This window comes from Mixophyes fleayi, chromosome 8 (genome assembly GCF_038048845.1).
Source record: "Mixophyes fleayi isolate aMixFle1 chromosome 8, aMixFle1.hap1, whole genome shotgun sequence".
Lineage (NCBI taxonomy): Eukaryota > Metazoa > Chordata > Amphibia > Anura > Limnodynastidae > Mixophyes > Mixophyes fleayi.
In genome coordinates this window covers 58918688-58942231 of record NC_134409.1, presented here as the reverse complement: position 1 = coordinate 58942231, position 23544 = coordinate 58918688, and the positions used below count along the sequence as shown (strand labels likewise).

Here is a 23544-nt window from a genome sequence, read left to right as displayed (position 1 = left end):
AGGGCAGCTAACTCCATCTCTCCTTCTTCCTAATGCAAATTGTGCAAAGGCTGTCAGAACCTATAAGTAAAGTAATCGCGATTGCAATCACTTTACTATAGACTATTTGCTGGGACAGGCTCCTATCGGAGCTACTGTCCTGGCTGAACAATTTTAATAAATAAGCAGAGTAAATAATTTCTTATCATTGTGATAAGATAAGTAACGCAAAGAAAATATGATGGTCATAGTATCTTAGTAACATAATAGGTAGCAGTTGGTGAAAAGCTATACAAAATGTTAAACTGTACAAATCTTACAGTATAATGTTGTACAAGACATGTTTTCATACAAACAGCTAATTATTTTATAAAATATTAATACTCAACACAATTATTTAATGAAAAATGACACTAACTTTAAATCGTCCCCTGACCTCTCTCCTTCTGTACTATCTTGTGTAGCCAACTGTCCTTCTGTTATCTCCATGGGAGTGCTGCTTCAAACAAACATAAGCAGATGGAACAAAACACTGATAGTATAGGGATTAAATGGATATGGGCATGCTGGGAGGAGAGCCTTACAATGGACTCGCCTCTCTTGAAATTCTGAAATCCGTCCAATTGCCAATCCACTTCCACATTAATGATGTACACAAATATCTACCAATAATTATCTACCTGTAGCTGTGCAAGCAAAATAGAGTGTAAAGCAGAGTCCTGTTACTTAAAGTGAATTTGTGCTTGAGCTTTAAGCGCTTTTTAAAGATGTCTTAAGTTCACCCTATTTGGGCTTGGTGTTAGCTTATGATTTAAGAGTAACAAAAACAAAACATGCAAACATGCTAGTTTATTATTTTCCACTCTGGAAGAAAATTAACAAATGTATGAAGCACTGATGTTTCACTGACCTTATTTTGCCTTGTTTTCTTAAAGGAAAATGTAACTATAGGGAAGCTGTATTGGATAATGCTAATTCACACCTTTACCCTACGCAACATGCATATGTGGAAGGAGATAAAATACAATTCATATGTAACGGGGATTTTAAAACAGCAGATGGAACAGATCGTGGGTGGATGATATGTCTACATAATGGAAAATTTTCACCATCAAAATGTTCTAGTGAGTACAGTGTTTTACCATTTCTACCTTTGCGGTTTGCTTGCTTTTCTGCATTCAATTTTAAGCCATTATACAGAAGCTATTATGCGATTATTTATATAGATAGATAGATAGATAGATAGATATATATTATTACACACTAGAAGGTACGGGGGTATGCCAGACCGCCACATCTCCTACTGTCTTTATTGTAGAGCTCTTGAACTCCATCCACTCACATTCCCATTACATTTTTCATACCGCCACCTCTAAATATACACTTCGACCACTGTGTATGTATATATTACAAACATGGGAAGTGGGGAGGAGTGATTTACAACAGCAATGCATTGCAGTGGAGCCCAAATGCTATTTTTGTCTTATTTATAAAACGGGTATATGTGTTCAGGGTTAGAAAATGACTTCGCCGGATCCCATGCAAAATTTTGAGTGCTGATGGGTGGCGATACTGTCTGTCCTCCACAGCCCCCGCTCTGCACTGTTATGCTGGCTCTGTGCTTTGAAGAGATAGCAGGCAGTAGCAGAAATAACATCTTTGCAGGTTGTATGGCAGCTATGGCTTCCCCCTCGCCTCTGGTTCCCTTAACTGCTACACATCCTTTCACTGTTTGTTTACAGTGTTGCACTTTGCATATTTTTCAAAGTAGAAAATAATTTAGGATGACTCGAGGATCAGGGCGATAGCTGATGATTGTCTTCACCGGCCAGGGGGGCTTTACTATATAGGGAAAAACTTCTTCAGGGATGATCTGTGTAATTACATCCACCACAACTTACCTCTAACTTAGTGAGCTTCAGTGCAAAAAAAACATTATGATATAAGCTAAAACAACTTTTTTTCCCTTAGAGACCTGCAGCATAACAGCACTTCAAAATGGAAACTACCAACCAAATAAAAGTGAATTTGAGATTGGAGAATATTTGCGATATGAATGTAATGATGGATTTACAACACCAAATGGAAAATTTGTTGGCAGCTCTCAATGTCTCATAAGTGGATGGTCTAGTGATCTGAAATGCATAGGTATGTCTAATTTATGTATTTTAAAAATAAATAAATAAATTATCAGTAATCAGATTTTTTTTTTTTAATATAGATGGCAAATTGTGAAATATGAACTTGATTAACTATCAGCAAAATCTATGCCCCCATTACAATCATTGTTTGCAGATCTTTGTTTCTTCACTTTTGTTATTCAGTCCACAGTTGGATAACTTTAGTTCTGTTAGTCTGTATTAAACTTTGGTATCTATTTTTATGAAATGACAATTTGCCAGTCAAACCATGTCTAGATGCATGTCAATTTTAATTTTATTAAAATACATTTAACATAATTATATACCTTCTAATTTCCTAGCACAAATAACATTATAATCCGTGATTTCTCATATCATGAGTCATACCTCCCAACATGACTGTCCCCAGGAGCAGACCACATCCAGATGGGGATGTAGTAACTCCCCCTGAGTGCTACCCAGCGCTGTAAAGCACTAGGCTGCCCATTAGTTATCCCTCCCCCACCCCCCAAAAAAAAATAAAAACAAATTTCCCACCCACGGGGCAAACATGTCAGTGGGACAAAGTCTTAAAATCGGGACAGTCCTGCTGAAATCGTGAAAGTTGGGAGGTATGCATAAGTTAACAATTATAAAGTTATTTTGTATGTTAACTGCTTCGCAAACCACATGTGCCGAGGTGTCAAGGGTTATTGTATTCACTGAAAGTTATGACTTTTGTTGAAATGTACCTTATCAGAAGTAGGTAGTAGATTAGAAGACTTTAAAAAAAACAAAACAAAAAAAAACAATGTATTCTATTAATAGCAGTCATAGCATTACTTCTAAAAGTTCTTCTTCTTCCGCCAGTTCCCTTAGCTATACAGGCTAGCAGTTGTAACAGATGTCTTGCTGCTTCGCCGAGCAGTTTTGGAGCATATAGACATGTGTGACCTGGGTTGCTGGTTCACGCATATGCAGTGCAACTGGAAGCCCTGACTTTACTTAAATAAATAAAGCTTTTTATTCTGTTGATATCCTCTGCTATCCTTAGATGTTGATGTGAAAGATGGATTGACTTGGTACATGTACCCCTATAGTCCTTGTTAAATATATTCTAGATGGGGAAACCTTTAGTGAAGAAACCCGCAAATTTCTTTACTGGAGGGGGCTACTGCTGGCGACAGCATGACAGTATCTCTTGATAGATAGAAAGATAGGGGTATGCGTTCGACGGCTAGACATTCATTTGGTCAACATTCAAAAAGTCGACAACATTAGGTCAACAGTATTAGGTCGATAAGTCACATGGTAGACAGTATTGTTAGGTCAATAATGAAATGTACACAGTATTATCAGGTTAACAAGTCAAATGTAGACAGTATTATATGGTTAGGGTTATTGATAGGGTTAGAGATAGACTTAGGGGGAATTCAATTCCCCCAGGAATACCGCCTCGCTAAGTGTAATCAATAATACGGTAATTTTAACTCAGATTTCTGCGGAGCCGTCGAGCAAAACGTTGGTGCTAAAATTAGCATGTCAACAATATTTATGCGCACTATTACCATAATATTGGTAATAGTACACAGGTCACTTTTTTTTTTTTACAGTAACGCTGCCAATTGAATTCCCCCTTTAGGGTTAGAGATAGTGGGTTAGGGTTAGGAATAGGGTAAGGGTTAAGAATATTATTGTCAAGCTAATAATACTGTCTACATTTCAAATGTTGACCTAATAATGCGGTCTACATTCAAATTGTCTTTAAAAAAAAAAACTATTTTCTCATTGATTATATTATTAATAGGCGACGATAATTGAATAGTATTTTTGTGCATTCTGCTGTGACTTTCTGTTCCACATGCATTGGACTTATCCTGCAGTGTATTGTGTCTGTCAGATCAGAGGATAACTAGACCCGTATTGTCACGATCTGCCTACAGCTTATGCATTACATTCTGCTTTGCATGGCAGCTCCTGCCTTTTTTTTTATTAATAATAATAATAATAATAATAATAATATTATATTTGTATTGGCAGTACCTCCATTCACCAGAGGTGCTGCTATTGTGCCTTGTGTGCATTAGGGGTTAACCTTCATGTTCACCAATTATCCCATGCACCTGGGTGTGGTTTTCCCTTTATATACCTGTCACTCCCAGCACACATGGCTGGTTATTGTTGTCCTATTCTGATGTCATAGCCTGTGTTACCTGTGGATTCTTCCTCCTGCCTTGCTCCTCTGGTTCATGCTGCCTGGAATCTGTTCATACCCGTGCTTCCCTGCATTAGCTGTGTACCTGCTTGTTTCTGGACATTTATATTATTTCCTGCATCAGCCTGCACCTGGTAATTACCACTACTCCTGACTACCTGTTATTTATACTTGTCTGCAAATAAACACAGAGGGCTAGATTTACTATCAGGCGTGATGCATGGCGGCTTCAAACCGCCATGCATCGCGGCGGTTTTCCGGCGTGTTTGCATTGCAAACAGCCGGATTTACTATAGGGCGAATTGAGGCTTCAATTTAAAATGACTGGCGATGTGTGGCGGATTGAAAAAGCTAAACCGCCGGCGGTTTTGTTCAAACCGCCGGCGGTTTGGATGAAACCACCACAAAACCGCCAGCCAAAAGACAGGACAGGACAGTTTTAATACCTGCTTCAGAATGGCTTGATAGCTTAAATATGCTGTTTGAACTATTTTGCCATTCAGAACATTAGAGAAAGTGCCATTGACATTTAAATTATGTTGGCAATCATTATTTATTGATTAAGGGGCAAAATGAATAAAATATTATCTTATGAGGGAATAAAAAATTTTCATTATATAAAGGGGATAAAATTATTTAATTATTACATTATTTGGACAATATGTCATGACAAATTGTGCAACATAAATAATTATATCCACCATTAACAATCAGTTATTAATATTATATATTCACATTTTCTACAAAATATAATGCTATAACAGTGTCCCTTTAAAAAAAAAATATAAAAAAAAATTATTTTATAAATTATTATTACATTTATTTATTCCCTTTAGCAATAAATAATGATTTTCCAAATGATTAAAATATCAAAAGGTGCTTTCTCTTATGTTCTGATTGACTAAATATCTGAAACAGCACACTGTTTGAACAATCTCGCTGCTCACAAGCAGCGCTTTCATTTTGGTCTATTGAATGGCGGTTTTCCGGCGGCTTTATAAACCCCCTAATAGTAAATCCGGCTGTTTGTATGTTGAACATTGTTGAAACCGTCATGGCGCTTTATACAGAGGCGGGTTTGAAAACATCATTTCTGGCCGTTTGGACGGCGGGTTTAGCCTTAGTAAATCCGGCGATGGCTAAACCGCCGCCAAACCCGCCGAAAGTCGGCGGGTTTACAAACACGCCTGTTAGTAAATCTAGCCCAGAGTGTTTTCACCATATTCGTGACTCCTAGCTGTACTTCTGTTTGTAACCATGACACGTATTCAACAAGAGATGATTCTTCAGATCTCATTGTAGCCGAATATGTGTGTGTGCTTTAATTACGTGCATTTAAAAAACAAACAATACTGTTGTTTTGCATGCCTCCTCCAGTAACCCACCTGTTCCTTAAAGCCTACCAATCTTCCACCTAACCCGTCCTACTCGCCCCTATTCTGCCTCTTACACGTCAACTGGCTCCCTTTGTGCTTGAGTTTTGTTCACCCTCCCTTAGGATGTAAGCTCATTTGAGCAGGGCCCTCTTCCCTCCTGACTACATACCTGTTCTTCTGCTCCGTCTGTACTGCATCAGACTGCCTGGATCCTCTGAAGTTTTGGTATTTATTGTTTACTGTTCAGTTATGTCTCACCCTGTATAGTCTACTGTTTGTACTGTGTACGGCGCTGCGGAACTCTTGTGGCGCCTAACAAATAAAGGATGATGATGATGATGATGATAATAATAATGCCTTAATGAATCAGGCCCAAAGTTTTCAAGGGTTCTATTTAACATTTGTGGCTCAGGGCTGCAGTAAGAATCATCTTGTATCACTGCATACTTAGCGATACAAAATGTACTGCTGCATGTATTTACTAAGATAGGGCTCATGGACGAGCCCTGGCAAACCCCATCTCCTAAATCGAATTAAAAATACTTTGAGGAACTGACCCTTGTGTGAGTATTGTGCATGCCCAGCTAAGGTAGTGCATTAGTATGGGACCTGGCACTGGATAAAAAGTGTGTTTTCCAGTGATGATGGGAGTCCTAAGGACTCCACTGGTAAGGTACACTAACACCATCTTGAGATGACAAAAAAGCAAAGCAAACCTTTTCACTTCTACTTAAATTGGGGCACATCCCAGTCCTCTTGGAAAGGATTTCTAGGGTGACTATGGAGTTTTAATCTCCTAAATAATCTGACAAATATATGGATGACCATTTTATACCATTAATTATGCAAACAACTGCTCACAAAGGTACTTCTAATTTAACCTAAGAAATATAATTCGTATTTTCCCTTAAATCCACCGGACCAATATTCATATAATAGCTTATGCTCATATCTTCAAGAAAAACTACACACAAAACATAGTTTCATTTAAAATGTGTATTATTAACATTCTAATTGTAAAACATATATATATATATATATATATATATATATATTATAAAACAGTAATAACAATATTTCACACAAAGTATAGATTTTGGTGCCATACATTACATTTATTGCCTGTTATATAAATATACAAGTCACTGTGTGACTAACTATTATCTAAAGGTGTGTGAAGGTTACCTGTTGTTCCTGTTATGGCTCATGGCAGGTATCATAAACTTGTAGAACAGGTCACAGAGGTCTTCACCTATAGCAGACACCTTTCCCGTAAAGCTGAATGTGCTCACAGGTACTCGGATGCCCCCAGGTCTTAAGCTAAGAGTAGTACAAGTTTATAACCTTACCGTAGCGCAGGCGAGGACCAGGTGGTAGAAACAGCAGGCAGTGGTAGTGAGATCCAAGCAGAGGTCAGGGCTTGCGGCAAACAATGAATCCAGGTAACAGGCAGAGATCGAGGTCACAGGTAATACAGCAGAGTCCAGTAAACGAGCCAAGGTCATACACAGCAAAATCAATCCAAGAAGACAGAGTGGAGGAGCAGAGAAAGGAGCAGGTAAGTATGCACGAAGCAGGAACTATAACCGGCAGGGAGGTAAAGACCTCCCTGCCTAATATAAACAGGAGGACCTATCACAAGCAGGTAAGTATAGTAATATTCTCCAGCTGGGGATGCAGTGAGAGGGGTGCGCATGCACCCAGCTGGCCAGCTGCCCTGGTCACGGCGGTAATGGAGGAGCGTCCCAACCATTGTCATGGCGACGGCCGGGGAGAAAACTGGAAGTGAAGTCCCGGTCTTCATGACGCGTCTATGGGGCCGGAGCGAGTCGCGGTGGTGCCTAACCCGCTGCGGCTTATAACAGTTCCAGGTGTGTGTATAGGGGGAGGAGGGGGGAGACCTGTGGGGGAGAGAGACACATACCCAAGCATACATATTAACCTTCCAAATATTCTTACATATTCTACCACATTTGTCCCTCTTTCATTTCACTTATCTCATTCAAAGTCCAACAGCCATTATTCACTATCCACATTCCCTTCACATGAGTTTCTAGATGGCAGCCATTTTACAGGTTTGCTAGATACTAGATCCATTTCCTCTATTGTCTCAACTCGGCATGCTCGAAACACATGGTATTTAACCTTACTGCCATATTAAGTACATCAACATTTCCAGCAATAAACCACATTATTGCAGAGATTCAGAGTTACAAACTACCGTTTAAACCAACAGTAGAACAAAACATTATATTTAACAATCTAACTGTCACGAGCCGCGGCGGTCCTCACAGCCGCCGCGGCTCGCTTCCTGTAGGTCCCAACGTCCCGGCCGTCACCATGACGACCGGGACGTCATTTCCTTCCAACTCCCGACCGTTGCCAAGGCAACGGTCGGACGCTTCCTCAGCGCCGTGTCCTGGCAGCCAGGCGCGCATGCGCTCTAGGGACAATCAGGCAGATTTAGCCTGTGGCTGAATTAGCAGGCATTAGCCTGCAGGTGTGGATTTCAGTGCTAAGCCCCGATTGGTCTTGCTAGGTGCTGGCAATTAGCCTACAAGTGTGGCCTTGTCTAGGGGCTGGTTCTGATTGGTTATGGGTTGTATTTAAGGCAATGAGGTCTGCTGCCTCATTGCCGGTTATAGCTTCTGTGCTCCAGTCTGTTGACCTGCTTGCTCCAGTTCCTGTTCCTGTATCTACGTTTTGACTTCCCGTGTATGACCCTTGGCTTCGTATTTGACTTCGCTTGTGTTTCCTGTGACCCTGATCCTTGGCTCGTTTACCCGTTCTGCTACTTTGCCTGTGACCTCTGACCTCAGCTTGCTCATCGTTTCTGTTACCTGCTGCCGACCTTTTGACCTCTGCGTGGACCTGACTCTTCTTGCCTGGGTTCTCCCCAGCCGGTACACACTTCACGACCCTCTGTCAGTCTGCAGCCCAGTCTGTCCCCACCATCAGGGGCTCCAGTGAACACCTGACTGGCAGAGTAGACTCCGGGTTGTGTTGTGCCGGCTGGAGGGGTTCCTAACACTAACCACTTCCTTAACAATCCAATCACTTGCTATGCATTTACAACAGCAGCATAGTAGACTTTCCAATACCATCTACACGGTTTCTTCACTTTCTGATGAAAGACTTTTCCAACACCACCATTCTATCGAACAAACAAACTATGCACAACCATTTCCATACACCTACAATAAAATCCTACTACTTCCATACACTTCTGTCGTGAACATAGAGAGCTTGCAGTTATTTATAAGGGACAATTCATAACTGCAGTGTAAATAGGTTGTATCAAATAAATCCATTGATAAGTTAGTGTGACATGGTTCTCTTAGAAGCTGTTAGATCAAGGGGTTTTGTGTATGTTAAACCATCCAGAGGGGGCTGGTAGATACACCATTTATGGCAGGACGCAAATGTGAAAGCCTTTGAGGATATCTCTTGCAAGACAATGAAATCTAACACATGGTTGGGAGGCCCCAGACATGCCGACTGCAGAGACAGGGTTGTATGGTAATGACAGATTCAAGCTGAATAAGGTCACAGGAAGGGGGGGCTGTGGGCCCTGTAGCTTGGTTTTAAAACTGTATTGAAAATGTAACTCGTGGTTCACTCTGAGGTAGTCAATTCGATATTGAAGAGGTCCCATTTTTCCTGCTTCTCCCAGCAACAGAACCTTGATTATAAGTGAGGTATCAATTCTGTGTTTTATCCTTTTTATTTTATAAGAAACAATTGCACTATATTTGTATGCCTTTTATTACCTGTTTAATCTTAAGCATTGTGGATGTATTTTCCATATTAAATTACACTTAATAAGTTCAAGTCTCTGTGTTCTTATGAATTCACGCGACAGTTTGGTCCAGACGCTACCTAATTGAAACTGCAAGCCTTGTGGTTTATGTGAACTCTGATTAAAGTAAATCGTGCTAGATTAATGCTAGGGAGAACCGAAGGCTTCCTAAATAAGTGTCGGCTCTTGTCCGAAAAACCTTGGTGGTGGTAATTAGTATCGCAAAGCTAGTGTGTGGCATAGATAGGGAAGGATTTAATCATTTTAGACAGACCAGGTGGTTGTTGTTTGGTTAACCCTGTGTCACATAAGCGTCACGCAGACTCAGGTGAGTGCTGTTCGTGACAACTTCTATTACACAACATTTGCAATTTCCATTACAACATTAAACCAACACAGAACCACACAGAACTATGTATTAGAGATGAGCGCACTCGGATTTCTGAAATCCGATCCCACCCGAACGTTGCCGATCCGAGTCTGATCCGAGACAGATCCGGGTATTGGCGCCAAATTCAAATCTGAAACCGAGGCTCTGACTCATAATCCCGCTGTCGGATCTCGCGATACTCGGATCCTATAAATTTCCCGCTAGTCGCCGCCATCTTTACACGGGCATTGATCAGGGTAGAGGGAGGGTGTGTTAGGTGGTCCTCTGTCCTGCTATATCTCGTGCTGTGCTGTGCTGTGTCCTGTTCAGTCCAGTGGTGCTGTGTCCTGTGCTCTGTGCTTCTAAGGGCATAGTTATTTCCCCATTATTCCCAAGTTTTTAAAAAATCAAAAAAAGTTATAAAAAAAAAAAATAATTATAACCAAATTTGCAAAACCAATCCATCAGTATAAGTCCATTGGTACTGCAATATTACCAAGTTCACACATTCTGCAGTATCTTGTGCTACATATAATGGAGACCAAAAATTTGGAGGATAAAGTAGGGAAAGATCAAGACCCACTTCCTCCTAATGCTGAAGCTGCTGCCACTAGTCATGACATAGACGATGAAATGCCATCGACGTCATCTTCCAAGCCAGATGCCCAATTTCGTAGTACAGGGCATGTAAAATCCAAAAAGCCCAAGTTAAGAAAAAAGTAGCAAAAAGAGAAACTTAAAATCATCTGCGGAGAAACGTAAAGTTGCCAATATCCCATTTACGACACGGAGTGGCAAGGAACGGCTTAGGCCCTGGCCCGTGTTCATGACTAGTGGTTCAGCTTCACCCACGGATCTTAGCCCTCCTCCTCCTCCCCCCCCCCCTCCAAAAAATTGAAGAGAGTTATGCTGTCAGCAACAAAACAGCAAACAATTCTGCCTTCTAAAGAGAAATTAACACAAATCCACAAGGCAAGTCCAAGGGTGTTGGTGGTTGTCAAGCCTGACCTTCCCATCACTGTACGGGAAGAGGTGGCTCGGGAGGAGCCTATTGATGATGTAGCTGGCGCTGTGGAGGAACTTGATGATGAGTATGGTGATGTGGTTATTGTAAATGAGGCACCAGGGGGGGAAACAGCTGATGTCCATGGGATGAAAAAGCCCATCATCATGCCTGGTCAGAAGACCAAAAAATGCACCTCTTCGGTCTGGAGTTATTTTTATCCAAATCCGGACAACCAATGTATGGCCATATGTAGCTTATGTAAAGCTCAAATTAGCAGGGGTAAGGATCTTGCCCACCTAGGAACATCCTTCCTTATACGTCACCTGAATAACCTTCATAGTTCAGTGGTTAGTTCAGGAACTGGGGCTAGGACCCTCATTGGTACAGGGACACCTAAATCCCGTGGTCCAGTTGGATACACACCAGCAACACCCTCCTTGTCAACTTCCTCCACGATCTCCATCAGATTCAGTCCTGCAGCCCAAGTCAGCAGCCAGACTGAGTCCTCCTCAATACGGGATTCATCCGAGGAATCCTGCAGCGATACGCCTACTACTGCCACTGCTGCTGTTAGTCGGTCATCTTCCCAGAGGGGAAGTCGTAAGACCGCTAAGTCTTTCACAAAACAATTGACCGTCCAACAGTCGTTTGCCATGACCACAAAATACGATAGTAGTCACCCTATTGCAAAGCGTATAACTGCGGCTGTAACTGCAATGTTGGTGTTAGACGTGCGCCCGGTGTCCGCCATCAGTGGAGTGGGATTTAGAGGGTTGATGGAGGTATTGTGTCCCCGGTACCAAATCCCGTCGAGATTCCACTTCACTAGGCAGGCGATACCAAAAATGTACAGAGAAGTACGATCAAGTGTCCTCAGTGCTCTAAAAAATGCGGTTGTACCCACTGTCCACTTAACCACGGACATGTGGACAAGTGGTTCTGGGCAAATGAAGGACTATATGACTGTGACAGCCCACTGGGTAGATGCATCCCCTTCCGCAGCAACAGCTGCATCAGTAGCAGCATCTACAAAATGGCTGCTCGTGCAAAGGCAGGCAACATTGTGTATTACAGGCTTTAATAAGAGGCACAACGCTGACAACATATTAGAGAAACTGAGGGAAATTATCTCCCAGTGGCTTACCCCACTTAGACTCTCATGGGGATTTGTGGTGTCAGACAATGCCAGTAACATTGTGCGGGCATTAAATATGGGCAATTTCCAGCACGTCCCATGTTTTGCCCACACCATTAATTTGGTGGTGCAGCATTACCTCAAGAGTGACAGGGTGTGCAGGAGATGCTTGCGGTGGCGCGCAAAATTGCTGGACACTTTCGGCATTCAGCAGGTGCCTACCACAGACTAGAGGCACATCAAAAAAGCATGAACCTGCCCTGCCATCACCTCAAACAAGAGGTTGGGACGCGCTGGAACTCCACCCTCTATATGCTGCAGAGGATGGAGGAGCAGCAAAAGGCCATTCAGGCCTACACAGCCACCTACGACATAGGCAAAGGAGTGGGGATGCGCCTCAGTCAAGCGCAGTGGAGACTGATTTCCATGTTGTGCAAGGTTCTGCAGCCATTTGAACTTGCCACACGAGAAGTCAGTTCCGACACTGCCAGCTTGAGTCAGGTCATTCCCCTGATCAGGCTGTTGCAGAAGCAGCTGGAGAAAGTGAGGGAGGAGCTGGTAAGCCATTGCGATTACACCAAGCATGTAGCTCTTGTGGATGTAGCCCTTCGTACGCTTTGCCAGGATCCGAGGGTGGTCACTCTTTTAAAGTCAGAGGAATACATTCTGGCCACCGTGCTCGATCCTCGGTTTAAAGCGTATGTTGTGTCTCTGTTTCCGGCGGACACAAGTCTACAGCGGTGCAAAGACCTGCTGGTCAGGAGATTGTCCTCTGAAGAGGACCGTGGCATGCCAACAGCTCCACCCTCATTTTATTCCACATCTATGGCTGCGAGGAAAAAGCTCAGTTTTCCAAACACAATAGGTGCTCTTTTTGGTCTTATACACTGGCATGACAATGTGCTTATCATGGGCATGATGTGATGCCACTAATGGCTGCCTTACTGCAACACAATCATCATTATCCTCCTCATTTTCTTGTTCAAGTACAACACTTTAAATTTTAGATCTACAATTTTCCCCCTCATCCTCTTGCACATTTGCAAGTTCCAAAGTAGCATCTACAATTGCTTTGTCTAAATTATCATCATTACTACTCATCATCATATTTCCAAATGGTTGAAACATTTGAGAAGGAGGCTGCTCTATAATTAAAGTCAGATTCACTCATGGATACCATTAGACTTTTTCGTCAGGATTCTGTGAGTGCATAAATTGTTCTTCAGCCTCCATTTTCTTTTCATGCACTGAGGTGGTTGTTGGGGAGGTGACAAACCTCCAAGATGTGGTGCATGGGAAGTTAAGGAAGATGCATGACCATGTTGGGCACTCTCTTTTGCAATGGGCATTCCAGTTGGGAATGGAATATTAACTATTTTCCTGTTTTTGGACAAATTACCAGATTAATCGGGAGCTTCTCCCTTAATCCTTACATGAAGAGATGATGTTTTTATTGAGATTGACAAACCGTGTTTGGATTTTGAGCACGCTTTCTTACACTTTGTTCCGCATTACCTTTTTACTAGCAGAGGTCTGAAAAAGTACTACTACAGTCAGTACTGGTACTGGGATGCTCCTGATCTGAAGAGTTAAACATGGTTCACAAAAGGAGTAGAGCTACTTGCAGCTTCCACCACACCAAGTGAAAGCTCGATGAGATAGGGAAAGGAGGGGATGTTAACTTACAATTCTTCTGAGACCAATTAGTCAATTGGTTCTTAAAATATATTTTTTATGTATAGATATAGATATACATTTTTGAGGGGGTGCTGCTCAGTCAAAGAACACCCTTTTGCCCGCTTACTACAGATGTCACTGATAATGCCCCTCACAAAATTGCTTTCAGCTATAACCACTTGGGATTTTAATAGCAAGAAATTTATTTTTTTCTTGGAGTGTGCTGCTCACAGTCAAAAAGCACCCTGTTATTTCTCCACTAAATAGTTCAAATGTCTATACTATATCTACTATAATAACAACCAGTAGCCACTACTCTTCATTCTCTGACATTCAATTGATCAGCACACAACTCTAACAGACTGATCTCTAAATAAACTGCAGTAAAATCACAGCTATTGCTATATAAATTGCCTCTTTCACCCTGTCCAGTTATCCTCCTATCCATGTGTGTTTGTGTAGGGGGGGAGCTATATTTATAAGATATTGATTTAAAACTTGTGAGAGCCGAAATTTTGCTGAAAATTATGTTTTGTCTCCTTTTAAATCCAAACTTGGTTATGACTCTGTTTGACTTGGTACCGCAAAATTCAGATCTGTCAGATTTCTCAGAATATGAGCCAGACATCTCTAATTAAAACATCCATTATTGTTCATATAGTTAAAACCAATTTTTATTTTCCAACCATAAAAACCTCTAAATACAACATAAATGCCTGCTTGATGCATCAAATAAATGACCCCTTTTAATTCATACATGTAAAGGTCAGTTTGTTCCAATCACATACAATCACATAGATCTGCACTAACAACCGGTTATATGTAAGGACACAGTCCTTTCCTTCTAGTTCATGCCAGCATGTATAGGACAAGAAATCATCTCTGCAAGATCCAACAGATAAAAGGTTTCAAATACAGATACAGTGCACCTGAAATCAGTCTACTCTTTGTATAACAGGACACAGAGTTGAACAGTCACTCAGATAACCAGGACGTATATATCAACTAATTGGCAGATACTTGCAATTTTCTTTGTGTGGCCTTTTCCGTTTTCTAGCTTGGACTGTTACCAGCCCTCTCCAGTGTCCAATAGAGAAATCTGATATAGTAGCCGAGAAATCTCGTAACGTGGTTAGACCCTGCTCACACAATACACAGCAATGTCCCAAATATTCTTTGTAATCCATCGGTAGAGCAAACCATTACAAATTTCAGATACGTTTCATTGGCATTCACCAATTTCCTCAGAGGAAGGTAAAGCTTTTTGTGGAAACCCTAATGGCTTCTACATGGATGCCCAAACTAATTAAAGCTGTAGCTATAGAATTTCCTAGGAATGAGGCATTGGTACCTGCGCATTAGGGTGGCAAGTTGTTTTCTCGCCTTATAATATAACACACGTGAACACAATTGAGTAGGTGGAGCCAATACCACATGAAGCAGTGTGTTTAACATCACATTGTATCATTCGTCTCATATAAACTTATCACATTTATTTTTTCAAACAATTTTATTGAAGAAGTTCGGATTTTACATTTCAGTGATATTACAAGTTAGTAATATCACTTGCTGCAGTGCAATTTTCATAAAATTGAATAGCCATTTTATCAAGGATTATAATATCATAATATCATTAGGGGAGGGAATAAGTAAGGGGCTCCACTCTTTCTAATCTACATAAATACAGATAACCCAAGGTGCGGAAAGACCACAGGGAGAATGAGGGTCCACTCCATCTTCTATATAGAGATCTGTGGATCTCGGTGAAACGTCCTTGTTTCATACCAAAGTGTTTGACAAAAACATTCGCGGAGCTGTATTCGTAGGTAGACACAGTAAATTGATATAGCTCTCCCAATTTTCAAAGAATTTTTGGGTCCGTGTACCCTTTTGCAAAGAAACCTCCAGCCAGTCCATTCGCAAGAGTAAGGACATTTTTTCTTTAAATAAATTCAGTGTAGGAGGGGAGTCCTGGGCCTTTATATGAAGAATAGTTTTCCTTGCAGCCACAGAGACTGCCATGAGCAATTTTTTGGTCCCTGGAGTAATTTTTGCATCAGAGGGGAGTATTCCCAAGATTGCCCACTCTGGAGTGAATGGTAGATAATTAACTAGGTCTGACATTGTACATTTTCACAGCCCAGAAACAATGGTATAGATCTGTTTGAGAATCACCACATTTAGGACCTTTAGAATCTGCAGAGAGACCAATAGTATGTCTGCAATGGGGTCAAAGGTAGCCTCTGTGAAAAATATTGAGAAACATTTCAGCATGTAAGGAGGCCGGGAAATTTTTGATCAACGTGGACAATGTCTTCAACATCTCCTCAGTTAGTTGGGGGAAATGGATCAACCATCTACTTAAACCTGAGGTAACTTTACTGTGATCTATAATAGTCCTCCCAAGCATAATTAGAGGATATAGCTCCACAATTAGCGGGGAGGTGGCTAGCAGTCTTTTGTCATGGGGATTGTCCCAGTCCATTTCTGTGAAGAGGTAGATCACCTTATGAGCATAGTGTTGGGCTTGAATAAAAGAGAAGCCACATGGACCTAGAAAGGGATACATTTCCCGTGCTTTACTGTATGGTGTGTTTTTTTGTTAGTCTTATATAGAAGTTGACCTATTGTCTGCAGTCCATCCCTTTCCCATGTGACAAAGGGGTGGACAACCATGCCATTTTGAAATTCAGGATTTTTGAGGAGGGTAAATGAATTGCTTTATATGGATTAAGATGTAATTTGTGCTTTAAGATGTGCCAAATTTTCCTAACCGAGATGAAGAGGGGATTTTCAAGAATTTAAGAGGGTATTTCTGGATCATGCAGATGGAGAAAGGCCTTGATATGCATGTCAAGGAGAAACTGTTTTTCTATCGCAAGATTGGCATATGTACTTTGTTCTGTCAGCCAATCTTTCAGGTATCACATGTGAGCTGCATGTCTATATTGTCCGGGAAATTTATACCTCCATTAGTTTTAGGTTGCTGGAGTTTAATAGGGCTAATCTGGGGGCGCTTCTTTTTCCATATAAATTTACGGAATAAATAATTTAATGTGTTGGGTATCTTTTTGTGTTAGAAGGATTGGCAACGTTTGTAAAGGATATGACAGCTGAGGGAACGATATCATCTTCAGAAGGTTAGGCCTTCCCAAATAGGAAAATAGGAAAGATTATGTTTCTCCCAGCCTAGTAATTTTTTTGCATATCAGATATAGCCTTGTCAATATTAAGACTATAGAGAGTGGTCATGTTCTTCGGGAGCCGAAACCCCAAATATGGGATTAAGTTACTAGCCAATTGCAAGGAGAGAGCTTGAGCCCACAGAGGTCTAGCCAGGCCTTGTACCAATGAGATAGCTGTGGATTTGTCAAGATTCACCTCAAAGCCTTACACTGAGCCAAACTCCTCGATTTTCCTCATCAAGGAGCCTAGGCATATGTCTGGGTTTGATATATGGAGTAGAATGTCGTCAACGAATGCTGATATTTTAGTATTTTCATTGCCAATATGTATACCCTGTTGCTGGGGCCACTGCTGTATGACTCTTAAAATGGGGTCTAGTGATAAATTGAATAACAGGGGGGACATCAGGCATCCCTATCGGGTGCCCCTTGGCATTACCAATGGATCTCCTAACAAAGTATTGACTATCAGGGAAGTTGTTGGAGTGTTATAGAAATAGTGAATCGTTGCTTGTTTCAAATTCCCTATTTTCCCATATAGCTGATAGGAAGAACCAGGATATGGTATGAAATGCCTTGTGGGCGTCTTAGCTGATGAGTACATTGGGTGTATGTGTGGTCTGGGAGGAGGCTATTATAGAGGCTATGGCCATGCCAGGTCCTTTACGCAAACTGACACATATAACACCGACGCGTTTCGATCCCCGATTCATGGATCTTTCTCAAGGTAACCTCAAGGTTACCTTGAGAAAGATCCATGAATCGGGGATTGACATATCGACAAGGTAACCTCAAGGTTACCTTGAGAAAGATCCATAAATCGGGGATCGAAACGCGTCGGTATTATATATGTCAGTTTGCGGAAAGGACCTGGAAGCAGCTATATTTATTCAGTGTGAGGACGCTCACTGCTACATCTGTGAATATTGAACACGCTGTTTTCCGTTTACCTTCTGGTAGGAACATTTATGTTATTGTTGTACAAATAAAAGCTTTTTACTTATCTAAAAGGAATTCCTTTATCTCTATTGTATTATTGTTTGGATACATGATCGTGGAAGTATATGTGACGTGCCATGATTAATGAAATCATTCCGTGAGTAGGATCACCTAAGGGGAATCCTTGACATCCATATAGATTCTTCAACTACATCGGGTGAAGTGCTGTCACGATACCTCTGCTTGCTATTTATTATACACCAAATTGGTGAAGGTTTTCACGTTGGGACAGTCTATTTTGTTCTCTATCTGGATATCATGTTCCTACTACTTATTGATTAGAACATATTTGCCAAACAGGATAACACTGTATATTTTTCTCTTTTATTTTGAGATTATATGAGGATTATCCTGGTAAGGCTGCATCGAGGAGTATAAGTACCATCTTTTATTCTCCTTTTCTGTTTGGTTGTATTGATTCCTTTCATAATAGCGCTGTAAGGGATTAGCCTATTTATTTTTTGTGTATTTATGGTTGCAGATCTGGATGTCTAGCAGTATAAATTTACCATTTGGATCGATAATCCTATCAGAGATGTTGTAAGGTATATTCCTCCCGAACAACATGGCCACTCTTGTAAGGAGCTGATATGCATTCAGTTATTCATGTGTCTAAAAGACTAAAGTAATCTCCCAATTTCCAATGCGTTTCCTGTAAGAAGATGTCTGGGCTGTGCCTTTTAAGATGTGACAAGACTTTTTATTTTTCTCTTCATGGAAGTATTTAAGCCACCAACATTTCACGTTACAAGTTTCAGGTGGGCAAGGAGGGGGATTAATGTCAGGTTCTGTCTGTGTGTGGCATGCTCAGCCCCCTCCCAACACCCAAGGATTGGTTATGCACGAACTGCAGTTTCCCATGAAGTGGTCCCCTGATCAAAGAAGACAGGTCTAGTTCTAGTTGACTTAGTAAGATTTGGTCCCTTTCGCACCCTGTGCACATTTTCTTTGCTAAAATTACTGTACATATCAAGAAGAAAAGAAATAAGTACATTATTATCCGAGAAAACATCATCCACCATTTTCTATTTTTTCCCTTTTCCAGTAACAAGCTAGGGAAGATCCTGGACAAATAGTCAGGATCCGCCCGCATAGAAATGAACACTTCATTACTTGTGTAACACATAAACATAACGAGAAGAAATGTAAATATATGAAAATCGCTAAATAACCTTAACATTGAACAGGCAATAAAATGGTAAAACTAACCATATTCCTGAAGCCTTATTTAGATAGGCATATTAATTTTTATTTATTGTCTCAACAATGGGGGGATAATCTTTCTCCAACCTGGTTCCTCTGAGATGGGGATTTGTTTAGAAAGTATCGGGTTGCCTCTGCAGGATTTTCAAAAAATAGGGTCCGTTTCTGTTCTCAGTAACCCTAAGTTTGGCTAGAAAAAGCAAAGCGCTTAATGTTGTCTATCACAGTGGTAGTCATTTTCCCGATGACTACCACACCGACAAGAAAGTAATCGACATGACTATACCGATGAGGAGGATTCCGATGGTGAGTAGATCTTCACCATTTCCGATAAGACTTGGAGCCGGCATGTGACAGTTGCGAAAGTTTTGTGGCGCTGGGTCCAGCCATTGCCGCCTTAAAACCGGTAATGGCACTGTCATCAGGGGGAATGACGTGATTAACACAAGCCGACTTCACTTACATCGCAATTGTCACATGCCGGCTTCAAGTCTTATCGGAAATGGTGAAGATCCACATTAAGTTATGTAGTTATCTACTCACCATCGGAATCCTCCTCATCGGTATGCTCTTGTCGGTGTGGTAAGCATCGCATATGCGTACCACACCCGTCTATCAAGGGATTTATTGTTTTGTGATTTTGGTTTACCCATTGTAGATAAGGGATCTTTGGGTTCCCTTGTCTCTTTTTGTACAAATTTGTCCATTAGATGGACAAGATGATGGGGAAATGGGAACTCTATTTAGAGTAGCATGCTCAGAATATCAAAGTTAATAGAAAAGAAAGTTTTAAATTATCCTCTCACCATAGAGAATTTACACATACATAGCAACATTTTTCCATGAACAAACAGATATATTTCCTCAGATCTCCTAACTCGGTCAGGGATGTAATGAGTTAGATATTTTCTTTTTCTTTATTTTTACACTTTGTACAAGAGAAAACAACATTGTAGAACATATTCAGCAAGCAGAAAAAAGAAAAACAGAATTACAGAAATATTTGTTCCACAATAGAACTTGTAAATTAAGTAAAACATAACAGTGGGTTTTTTAATAATATTGTGCTGGAAATAAGAAAAACCATGGTTGGGAAATGTTTTTTGGAATAGAAGGAAGGGAAGAAGTGTTGGAGGGGGGAAGGGTAGGGGTGGGGAGGAACCATGAATTCTCAATTACTTATTACCCGGGACAGAAAAGCCATGTAGACTGTACCATGGTGTCCATGTCTCACAAAATTTAATGAGTGAGTCATTAATGTAATGTACTCCATGGATGAAATGTGCCATAACCTGTTTATTAATTTAGGTTTGGTAGGGGAAAGAGTTTTTTTCCAGGCTCGGGCTATTAATAATATACAGGCTTAACTGATTTGAAGTGCCAGATGGTCCATTGACTTGCTTATGGAGGGAACAGGTTTATTGAGCAAAAATATTGCGGTGTCTCTAGGAAAGTGAACAGCTGTGAGCTAATGGTGAAGGGTCAACGCAATATCCCAGAGTGGTTGAATAATGGGACATTCCCATAAAATGTGCAGGTGAGTACCTTGAACCCCACAGCCTCGCCAACACCTGTCTGATGTAGTTGGGAAAATGCAGTGGAGCTTGATTGGAACCATGTACTATCTCGAGTATACGTTAATAGATACCTTAGCTATTCGTTTTCGGATTACCGACCATCCCTCGTCATCCAATACTAGCTTTAGATCTCTCTACCACGCCTCCTCGTGTGGATCTAGGGGAGGTAGGTCTAATTTTAGAAGGAAGCGATATAACATTCATATGTTTCCTCTGCAACCAACTGCGTATATGCCGTTGCGTTCAAAGGGCATTACGTTTCCGACTTTTTTAGTATGTGTTTGTGACTAAATAAAACTGCGAACTTGTAGTAATGAGAAGTGTAAAGATGTTGGGAGACCATGTCTTTCTGATAGCTCCGCAAATATGGGGGGGCAAATTCGTCCATTATGTGGTGGAACCTATCTATTTTTCTGGACTTCCAAGGTACAATCATGGATGGAGAAATGGGGGACTGAGGATGGTTCCAAATTGGGGTTAGTGGAGAAGGGTATGGAACCAATTTGAAGAGCATATTCACAAAATACCATATCAGGAGAGTGAATCGGATCATGGGGCATTCAAATGCTGAGGCAGGCCTGAGACTCCCAGACAACCATGGAAGATAATGCAATAGGACCTCCAGGGTCATGGCATTCTCAATATCACCCCAATTTTTTAATTCTTGATTAGTGTGCCAAGAAATCACGTGGTATAACTGGGTGGCATAGAAATAATTAGAAAGAAGAGGTAGACCAAGTCCTCCTTCATTAGCTGGCTTTTTCAGGGGGGCAAGTTTTAGTCTGGGCTTCCCATATAAATTTACTACATGCTGTCTGGTGTCACCAGAGCTGAGGGAGGAACCCAGACTGGTAGAGTCTGAAACCAATAAAGCAGCTGTGGTAGAATGTTCATCTTCACTGCGTTTATCCATCCAGTCCAGTTCGGACTGCCATTTGTTTAGGTCTCGACCAATGTGGTCAATCAAAGACGAGTAATTAAATCGATACAGGTTGGAGTAATGTCTGTTATTGCCACACCTAGGTATTACCTGGGGGTGTCATTGAAATTTGAATGAGTCTTCCAGATATGCTCTGCGTTTCATTGAAACAAAGAACGCCATGGCCTCAGACTTTGTCATTGATCTTGTATCCAAACAAACGTCCGTAGGAAGTTAGTTCAGAGAGTAGGTTGGGAAGAGACATCAAGGGGTTAGACTGAGTCAAAAGCACATCATTGGGAAACAGTGTGATTTTATATTGATTGGATCCTAGTGGGATTCCCGAAATTGCTGTTGCTAACGGTTCAATACAAAGTGCAAACAGCAATGGTGATAGAGGGCAGCCCTGTTGGGTGACGTTGTGAAGGTAGAGAGGATTAAAGACCTGGCCAGTCTTCACGCCACTGGAGGTGGGGTTAGTGTACAGCACTTTAATGGCTGTAAGAAGCTTATTCTTAATACCAAAAGTTGCAAGGGTTGAAAACATGAAGGGCCATGAGACCCTATCAAATGCCTTCTCGGCATCCAGTGCCAAAAGCACTGACAGAGTTTTTTGGGTTTTGATCTAGTGTACAATAATCATAACCTTGTCAGTATTGCCAGACGCTTGTCTGTTTGGAATAAATCCCAGCGGGTTAGGATCAATCAAATCGGGCAGGACCCTATTGAGTCTATTGGCAAGGACTTTTGTGTATATCTTGAGATCTGTTTTTAATAGTGAAATCGAGAACAAAGAAAAAATCTCCGCATCAATAATGTAAAAGAGACAGTGGAACCCGCAGACATTGAGCCATATCTGCTACGTCTCTTCATCCACTTAAAACCGAATAGACTGTGTTAGACGCGCAAACGTTTGCTATTGTAATGTCATGAGGACCGAATTTGCCTACGAGAATAAGGGAGCGTTCCTCAGAATCGTCTAAGCCCTTTGAAATCACTAAAGGGACCATATTGTACACCATAATGGCAACACCATTTCATTTGGAGGCGTGGTTAGCATAGTAGACCGAGGAGAAACGTCTAGAGTATAGTGAGGGATGGCCAGCCATCTTCAAATGGGTCTTTTGCAAAAGAACAATGTCTGCTTTGTGTTTCAAAACATAGGTGTGCAGAAAGGAACGTTTCTCTGGGGTGTTCAAGCCCCTGGTGTTTAGAGATAAGAGTTTGAGAGGCATTATTTAGCCCAGAAGAGCGTGTCCTAAGTGTGGGGATGTGGGGACAAATGGCCTGGTGAAAGGTACAATCAATACAGCGTGCTTATGGTAGGTGCTTGTGGTGGTGGGTTAGGAAATGGAGTTGGGGTAAAAGTGTAGTGAGGTCGAGGAGAGTGGAGGATGGTGACCTGCAAGGTCCGGGAACTGTCCATTCAGTTAGAGTCCGTGTAGAAGGGCTCTCAGTCGGGATTGGTATCAACCCAAAGGGTCTTATAATTAAGTTACAAAGGAGAAAGTGGGTAATTCCTAGTTGGTGGCGGGCATGGGAAGAGACCACAAGTGAAAAGGCGAGTGCTGCTAGAGCCTAAGAACCTAAGAGGGGAATTCACCCCAATGACAGGTTCAAGAATACATATAAAAAACATTGTAAAAACAGAGATAACAGGTCAGGTAAGTACTGTGGAAACAGTGATGCGAAAGAGAACAATAAAAATTATGTTAAACATTAGTGTTATTCACGTTTTGTCGCTATCCAATAACGATTGTCAAATCTCGATTTGTGCTTCCAATGCACAAATATTTTTTCTCAAAGTAGCAAAATAATTCAACCAAAATAATAGGTACAGCCGTTACTTATCGCAGGCGCCCTGGAGCCAGTGAACAGTCATTCAGGTCTGAAGTCTGTGGTCAAAGAAGATTGCTTACTAGATGAAGAGCTCCTGCTTATATGCAGTCAGAAATACAGTAAAACAATGCAGATGATGTGGTTT

The 23544-nt window shown here is 41.2% G+C and overlaps 1 protein-coding gene across 2 annotated transcripts in view; it reads left to right on the top strand.

Annotated features, from left to right (window-relative positions):
• Positions 1-23544, top strand: part of LOC142099297 (complement factor H-like) — a 359733-nt gene that overhangs the window by 156908 nt on the left and 179281 nt on the right. For both annotated transcript variants that reach the window (XM_075182616.1, XM_075182615.1), the window contains 2 exons: positions 915-1103; positions 1951-2127. In XM_075182616.1, coding sequence (XP_075038717.1) covers positions 915-1103; positions 1951-2127 — 366 coding nt within the window. The remainder of the gene's footprint in view (positions 1-914; positions 1104-1950; positions 2128-23544) is intronic.